The following is a 9,372-nucleotide window of genomic DNA, read 5'->3' on the forward strand; positions in this document are numbered from 1 at the left end:
AGCGAGGTGTGGGAGCAACGCTGAGGGCTGCGATCCCGTTGCCGGTCCCGGTCTGGCATGGGCGCGACACTGAGGGTTGCGATCCCGTTGCCGGTCCCGGTCCGGTACGGGCACGACATTGAGGGTTGCGATCCGTTGCCGGACACGAAAAAAAACCAAAAAAGGGAAAAAAAAAAAAAAAAAAAAGATTGTTACTGCTTTACTAGTTAGTAGAAACTCTAGATCTAAGAATTTGTAAAATGATGTATTTACTACCCTAGAGGGCCAGTTACACATCTATTACTATAAAAGCACTTTTACCACCAATTAGCTTTTAAAACATGCAAAATATTTTAACATTAATTTTTTGCATTTCTGTGAGGGCAATAATACAATTTATTGACAGAATGTCTTAAATACACAATTCTGAGTTATTGTCCCTATACTTTCTAAGATTAATTTCATATTTAGTCCCTGTCTGACTTTCGCTATCATATACAGTACACAGTATGTACATATGTATGTAGGTATGTATACATCCACATATTTACCCTAGCTTTTCCAAAATAATACTTTTTATATTATTTTTATATTAAAACAACAAAAATATCCCCAGCTGGAATGCTTTTTTCATCAGATCTTAGAAACAGAAATAAAGATTGCTGTATCATTGCCTTTAAGAACCATCAAGGCTGGATTTCTTTTTCTTGTTTTTGTTCTTTTTCTTGTTCCAAATTTACATTGGTTTTGCTTTGTTTTGCGCCTTATTAATATCTGAGTTTTGCACAACATTACCCTATTACTTGGATTCATGTAAATCTTATTCATGCAGCTGAACATTATGACAGTAGAAATTACTTTATAATGAATAATAAATTCTTGTTGAATATTTAAGAATAAATGGAGGCTTGATAATGAATTCACCATAAAAATGTGGAAAAGGTAAAAGGACATGGATTCAGTGGCAGGTCTGAAGGGTAAGAACAGTGGCAGGAACAGTGGCAGGAACAGCCTGTCACGATTTACTCTCTTTGTGGGGATAAGGGGTGGGCTGTCCCTCAAGTTTCAAAATATAATTTTATGCAAGAGAAAAAAGTAAAAAAAGATGAAAGCATGATGTGAGTTTTCTCACGATCTATCAAGCATAAGACCTAGTAGTGGCAAGAAGAAGACAAGACAAACCGACAAGTGTTTCACCAGATAAAAGTGGCTGATTTGATAAATAAACATTTTTTAAAGTGACTGATTTGAATAAGATGGAACATCAGAGATTTTTTTTAATGGAGGATAAAGACAGTAGATGTAAGAATATTGTAAAAGGTGAAAGAAAATTGTGTAATTCTTCCTTTATCTGGCTTTTAAATCATCTCTATGATTTTTATTCTTTACAGAATGCCAGAGTCCCCTGGTGAAGTTCCCGAATATCCTTTGTTTGTCACAGTCGGTGACTGGCTGGATTCTATAAAGATGGGGCAATATAAGAATAACTTCATGGCAGCAGGGTTTACAACTTTTGACCTGATTTCAAGAATGAGCATCGAGTAAGTGGTACTAAGGTTATTACTATAATTCGATGCTGTTCTCAGAGGATTATAGATTCAAATGCTATATCAAGAACACCTTTCCTTAGGCTAGTATGTTATTTCCAAGTCTTACCTCACCACTTCTGACTATTGTTCTGGAGGAAGTCAGACATTACACTTTAAACTATTATTCTTTGAAAGAATATATTTAATTCAAATAGCTACTTAAAATGTTTTAAATGCAATACTCTTGCTTACATCACAGACTTTACATCAACATAGTTTTACCTTGACATGTTATTTTCTACTCCCATACACTAATATTGTATAACCAATCCCTATTACCTTCATCAAATTAATGAAATATCATTGTCATTGCAAAGCTCCTCTTGTATACTATAATGGTCAACCATCTTCTATTGTCTGAAAGATTATCCTTCGCCCAAGTGCAAGAAAAATACTCAACATGTGCTTAGAAGACTAGATACTAAAACAATTAGGTTGAACCATATTAAATTGCTGTTGTTTTAAGACAGGAATGGCAATTTTATATGGTTCAACATAATGACATTTTTTCAGATTATTAAAAAACTACGAGAAATCAAATGGAATCCACATTATACCTTCTACCCCACATACTCACCATTTTGCTAATACTGTTGCAAATTTATATAACTACCTAAGTTATATAGGCTTTAGGCCTAGGAATATCTGAACATTGCATTGGTACCTGGTTATGAAATTTTCCCTTGTATTGTTAAACTTCAGATTTACTTGATGTGTTCTATGGAGCCAGAGAGAAGAAAAAAGTAACAAACTCTTGTTTATTTATATCTCTGCTAAACAACTAAGCTATGCAATTTTTGGCAAATGTGACATGGTGTGTATTTAATAGATCTAAATGTTCATTTTCTCTAGTACTTAGCAGATCTAAATGTTTATATTCTCTCCCTCTCTCTCTGTCTCAGTGATATCAGAAGGATTGGAGTCATACTCATTGGACACCAGAGACGAATAGTCAGCAGTATACAGACTTTACGTTTACACATGATGCACATACAGGAGAAAGGATTTCATGTATGAAAGTACCACAAGCACCTGTCTTTTGTGCCTCAGCATTTCTAAAATGAAAGATACTCTCTCTACTACCCTCTCTTCTGATTCTCCAAACATCATTTCACAATCTGCAGTCTTCTGTTCAGACTATGGGCACACACCTTATGTTTATGCTTCCAACCTGGCTTTTAAAATCATGCCACATAAGTCCTCTCTAAATAGCCTGCAAATAAATCCCTGGCCCACTGCAGATTATCACTACACAATGGTAAATAACTCGGCATGGATGTGTAACTTTGTACAGCAGCATCTGGGAAGTGGTCACTGACAACCTGAAGGAATTTGTCCACATGCGACTTCCTTAATGATGTATTTAGAGCTTGATGGTGGATTAGAAAGAAATAGTTGACTTTTCTTTCATGTTTTGTAATCAAGTAGCTTCCAAATTGACATATTTATTTTTTAGATAATTATATTCAACTATATGGGTTGTATTGTTACTTTATTTTTAATAGTTTAATTGCTGGTGTCTGATGTGGTTAGAATTATTTGCAGAAATGACCAATGATTCCATGTAGCGACTGTGGTGAGAAGGTGGTCATCAGGGGGGAGAGGGAGAAAAATACTGCGCTTTTAAATCTTCTATGGCTGAATTTGTCTATTTTTTTAAATTAACTTTATAGTGCCCTACATATCTCATTGTAGGTCGTAATTTAGATGGTTTTCCCCCATAATATTAAACTGACATAAAATATTTCTCTACTACCTTATGATGATCACCCCTGGAGAGTAGTATTGCTCTAATGGATTTCATAGAGTGAAGCATGGGATAAACCCATGACTATTACTTTGGTTCATCTTCACAAGTTTGCAAAAGTAATTATCAAGGCACTAAAAAAGTTACTTGTTCTCAGTAGAATTTCTTTGAATGAAATAGCTAAGATTATAGCCTTAGGTTTAATGTAAAATGATTAATTAATTTAATTTAAACAAAGTGTTATGATACCTATATGGTGGCCCAAGAAAATAAATACATCTAGCTGACTGTCTGATATTGATATATTTTACAAGTTTAAGAATTCTTATGTTTTATTTGCAAAAACATGCTGAGCTGTTTTCCAAAGCTTCTAAGAAGTAAGTATGAATACTCCAAAGAGGATATAGACAGATCTTACAATATATGTGCATTGTATATATATAGTGTATCAACCTGAGTCCATAATACAGTTACACAAAAATGTGAACACAACTAAGGTGTGTTGTTGTCATAATCTTCTCAGAGGCTGCAAAAAAACAAGCTAAATGTATTTTTCAGTAAACTAAGCTGAGCTGGCTTATCAAAATAGTGCTATATTATGAACAAATTCAATAAAAAATGAATTTAAAAATCACAGCTACTCCATGTGAAACTACGAAAATGACTGCTGTTCTGTGGAAAAGTAAGGAGAATGTATTGAGAGAAGAAAAAACCAGAGCAGATTGTTTAAAGATGCTGATTTAACAAACTGTTTTTTAGCTGATCCCAGAGATAAAGGTGCCCTACCTCCATTCTCAAATTCCTACCTAAATTACATTTTTGGTGATAATAATGTTCTTTCTATTAAAAGAGCCTCACTTTTTCTTTTTTCCTTATTTTAAGATTTTGTTGATTGTCCGATTATACTAGACCCTTCCATGTATTTTCTTTTGCTGCTTTATCCCCTGGTTTTTGCCTATTACAGCTTAATTTTTGTTATTATGAAAAAATATACATTGTGCTAGAAGGAAGAGTTTTTAGAGTATTCCTTACAGTATACTAAAAAAAGAAAAAGTGAGAAATACATCACGTTTTTAAGTAAGTGTGTCAGAAATAGCAACATTTTTCAGCCCTCAATCTGCAAAGCCATAAACTACCTGCAGTTTGCCTGATACATTTACACAAATCTGGATATATTTAAAGGAAATATAAAATTTCCATATTTACCTGTCTTCAAATATATATTAAATAAGAACATATGTAAAACAGATTAAATTTGTTAATCATATATATTTATTTTTATAATACAACAAAAAAGTATTTAGAAAAATAAGGAATATAAGAGTATGGTCCTTCATAGGACTCTGTCGGCAACATCTGTAACACCTCAATGAAATAAATTCTATTAAAGGATTTAAACTTCTGTGGGATGGGCATTCAGTGATTGCAAGATTAAAGTTTTCTGTTAACAATTTTTTTAAATAATGTCTGACGATCCTATTCTCTATCTGGTTAATTCGTACTTCTTTTTTCTCTTCCCTAACATCTTTTCATAGTATTATAAAACTACCTTTTCACTTTGTCTCTCAGCCATATCCTCTCCAAAATTTTTTTAAATTACATTTCTATTTAAGCATGATAATCTTAAGAGTAATTTTGAACCTAATTATGGTCAGAGCAAGGTTGAAATATGTTACATTTCTATTTTTCAGAACTGTAAGCATGATAATCTTAAGAGTAATTTTGAACCTAATTATGGTCAGAGCAAGGTTGAAATATGTGTGCAAGATTAATCAGAAACATTAAAATATACAGATATGGATATTTATTTCTTTACTGCCTACCGATATAAACTCCATGATCCCAGGGGGTATTATAATATCCAAGGCGATTAACAGTTAAAATGCCAAATTTATTTGAAATTTTTCAATAAAACATTTTGAGATTTACTGGTGCACATATTCAGTAATTAAACCTGTTTACTATGAATAAGTATAAAACTTAATTATAGAAAGAAAATTAGTAACTTCCATAAATCACAAGTCTTCAGGAATAATCTTTCTTAACTAAAATATGCATATACATTCATAAACTTTATTTAATGTACACTATTGAGGGAGTTCTGGGGATTTTAAAAATCAGACAGTTAAAGAAACCATTTTTATCATATTTTCTGGATGGTTGATTTCCAGTCTATAGTCAACTCATTATCTCATAGTATAAGGCATATTTGAAAAAAAATGTAAAAACAGTGTACAATCAAGGAGAGAAATGAGGTATTTAAATCACTAAAATAAAAGAGCAATCAGAAATTGCAAAACTCTTGGTTTAACCAGAATCAAGAATTATAGTACTTTTGCACTGAGTTATGTTATAACTATTGGTAAATTATGCATGCCACAATCAAAAAAGAAAAATTATTTCAGTCTGCATTATTCTTTAAAACCTATGCAACAATAACCTGAATAAAATAACCTTCCAGGCACAGCTTTAAGGCCTATCTTTGCCCATGAATGAAAAAGAAATAACTATTGGTAAATTATGCATGCCACAATCAAAAAAGAAAAATTATTTCACTCTGCATTATTCTTTAAAACCTATGCAACAATAACCGGAATAAAATAACCTTCCAGGCACAGCTTTAAGGCCTATCTTTGCCCATGAATGAAAAAGAAATCCAAATCCAATTCTCAAAATACGAAGTCTTTATAAAAGGTCTTCTGAAGAAATGAATAGATTATGTTACGTATCTCCCAATCACATTTCCTAAAAATCTGTTTTGATATCCTTCCCTAACAAATTTCTGCACTGCAAGGCAGTTATTTAAATCTCTCATCTCAAAATTATCAACAGTACTAGGTCACTTTTTTCTATTCCTTTATTAAGTTGTTTAAAACTTTTTTTCTTAGCCCTCTCTGTTCTTCTCTAATTCCCCCATTCTCTTTTTTCCTTTCTCAGCTTCTATCACCCCATCCCTTATCCCTATCAGTGTAAGAAAGGTAGCACAGCAAATCTAAAAAGATCTTATAAATCTCCAAAGAAGAGGCTGAAGGGAAAGGGTGCAAAAATTATACTTTAATATTTTGGGTCCTATCACATAAATGGGAGCATTTACACTCACAGAGAGTATGAGCTATGGCTTTTCCTTAACTGGAAATTAAGTACTTTGGAAAGTATTTTTGAAATGAATGATGATGATTCTTTCCTATAGCTTTAGCTAAAAATTTTTTTACTAGTTTAAAAGGAATTAGTACTTTAAGTATCAAAAATTATTACAAACTCACAGTTGGTGTCCATGTATTTATATAGCAAAGAGGTTAGAAGCAGATGTATCACTTATTTAGTATGATCACCTTAAATTTTGCAAGATCAAATTCTATGAAGAGATTCATATTACTTCATGTTCAATCAAAAAATATTTTAATTCTTTTCATATGAAGTTTCCAAAAGGTAGAGGAGTATACTGGGTAAAATTGACGGTATTCTTCCATCAGGACACCAGGCCCTTAAGTAATCTAACTTTTGGTTTTTATGATCAACATTTTCAACAAATTTCCAATCTTTATAATGTTCAGCAAAGGTAGTGTAAACTTTATTTAGTTCAGTTTAACAAATATCTATGGAGCGTCTCCTACATGCATGAAATTTTACCACAAAGATGAGTCTGGCTGTACTGTCCTTGCCTTCAAGTAACTCTCAAGCTTAAAATTTAGAGGTTAGAACCTATTTGCTATGTTCACTATGGTTGCCATGTCACTAGGGGTTAGCTATTTCTATGGAATAAAAATAAATGACTAAATAAATAAGAACTTGTCCAGAGTGAATTGGATTTGCAATTCCCTACTTGGACCCAAATTCTCATAGAATTCTTCCCAAACACCCCATACTCCTTCTGGCAGAGGGAAGCACACTTGTTGGGTTCTCTAAGACGATGTCTCTTGTTAACAGCTGATCCTCATCAGGAGTCCCAGATTTTTATTGCCAGTGGCAAACCTTTCAGTTCATATATGGACTCACTACCTCAAAGGTGCCTCCCATTAAAGAACATCAGCCTTTTTTCAAAACAGTTCTGGAATTGTCTCTTACCCACGCTAATTCACTGGTCCTAGTAAATGTAATAATAAGTATGAAATGCAACAGTGGCATAAAATCCATTAAAATGTGATCCATTAAACAAGGGAAAGAGATGATTGCTCACAACCAGATCTAACATATCACTAAGTGAAATAAAGGAAAAGAAAAATCTTATGTAGCATAAAAAGTAAATACCCCATCTTTCTCTTACTGTTCCCTTAAAAAGCCAAGTAATTAAGCAGGTGTTTCAAAGATTTCTCAGGATAAAAAAATAAATTTTTTTTTGTTATAATGGGACATGACATGATATACATGTCTTATGGTGAAAAAGATCAAAAGGTCCAGAAGATACGGGTCATCAAAATGTAGTTATAACTAACCCTCTTTTTCTAATAATTAGATTCAAATTAGTGATGGATTTATATAAAATGTAGAAAAAATAATACATCTTAATTGAAAGGCCTGGGTTTTTGCTCGTAATTCTGAAGAGTTTTTGTTTGGCTGACACTTCCTTTTTTGAGATTTTAAAATATATATGAAAATTCACCTTTATTTTACCAGTGTTGATTCAAAATTACTGTATTTAAAAATAAAACAAAAAATTAAAGAAAACTTTCAATTACTAAGGGAGGAAAAATTCTAAAGGAATAAACTTCACCTTTTAAAAAAGAATCTGGCAACTATAAAGTTTGTTTGTCATTTAATGATATCAAGTCACCTCTATTTTGTTATATTTTTGCACTTTCCCGTTGAAAGCAATGTTTTCTTCAAAGCAAAACAAAGAAAGGTTCTTGCTTGAATTTCTACATTGGTTAATCAGAGTATCAAATCTTAAACTCACTTTTAGTTAGAAAATGAATTATCAACTCAGATAGTAAATCAGAACAACTGAGATATGGCTTTCTACAAAATAATAAAAGGAGGACAACCCTACTTCAGAATTCCTATGTAGTTAGCAACAGTGTCTCCATCTCATTAGCACTTATTGAGGAGAGAACTAGCTTTATCAGAAAATAATATATTATTATAAAGAAAACTCCAAAGACATAAGAATCATTAGTTTTCATACATCCAATTCAAATTTTATATTTAGGCATTGGTAACTCTGAAGATGGATATCCTTGTTTTCATGAGTTAAATATGAGCTTTCATGGCAAGCAATATTAATGTGAACATTTCTGTTCAAGTTTTTTCTTACATTTATAGATTATCATCCTTAAAACAGTCTTAATTTGTCTCTTTTCTGAAAAGACACAATATTATTTAATTTTCTGGTCATGGTACAGTGAATAATGCTAATACATAAAGATGAGTGCACAATACACTTTCAAGACTTTTACCTAATTCAAAATGTCCTCGTCTATTGCTTTTATAATTTAAAGTTTCTCTTCTACATTTAGTAATTTGTAGAATGAACTGTGTGCATTTAGACAGAAATTGCTTTTGTTAAATTTTCATTTAAACACATCTTCATTTACTTAATCAGAGAGAATCCAGAATAAAATCAATTTTATTACCTCGTTTGTCATGCAAAGTAGTAACTTTGTCTCTCTTTAGAATTCTCATCTACTCAGTAATATCATTATTAATGTCATGTGAAGTTTGTCTTTAACTTTACATGCTTTATTTATTGTCATGTATTATTTTTGTCTTTAAAATAAATCTGCTTAAGAGTGTGGTCTTTAGAAGCTCTGTCAAAATCAATAGCCACTCATCTGCTAACAAACTTGTTACCGAATAAGCTATTTTTTTTGTCAATATGATTGATGTGAACATTTAAAAATCTAACATGTTTAAATACCATTGCTATATTATCTAGAACTATTACTGCAGTATACTGAAAATATCCTTAAGACCATGCTGAATATCATGGACAATATTACATTACAATAAACAACGATGGGGGCTTTTTAAATTTCCGCACTGCATGGAAAGTAAGGTTAAATGTGTATAAGTGTTTGTCACTGGAGTTTTTGACTTAATGTGCTCTTTCTTCTCTTTCCA

General features: G+C 32.0%; 1 protein-coding gene across 1 annotated transcript in view; it reads left to right on the forward strand.

Annotated features, from left to right (window-relative positions):
* Positions 1-3,949, forward strand: part of LOC103605576 (ephrin type-A receptor 6-like) — a 15,863-nt gene extending 11,914 nt beyond the window's left edge. The window contains exons 2-3 of the mRNA XM_008590195.1: positions 1,371-1,520; positions 2,471-3,949. Coding sequence (XP_008588417.1) covers positions 1,371-1,520; positions 2,471-2,585 — 265 coding nt within the window. The 3' untranslated portion in view covers positions 2,586-3,949. The remainder of the gene's footprint in view (positions 1-1,370; positions 1,521-2,470) is intronic.
* Positions 3,950-9,372: the final 5,423 nt, after the last annotated feature.

This window comes from Galeopterus variegatus, unplaced genomic scaffold (genome assembly GCF_000696425.1).
Source record: "Galeopterus variegatus unplaced genomic scaffold, G_variegatus-3.0.2 Scaffold5918, whole genome shotgun sequence".
NCBI classification, from domain to species: Eukaryota; Metazoa; Chordata; class Mammalia; order Dermoptera; family Cynocephalidae; genus Galeopterus; species Galeopterus variegatus.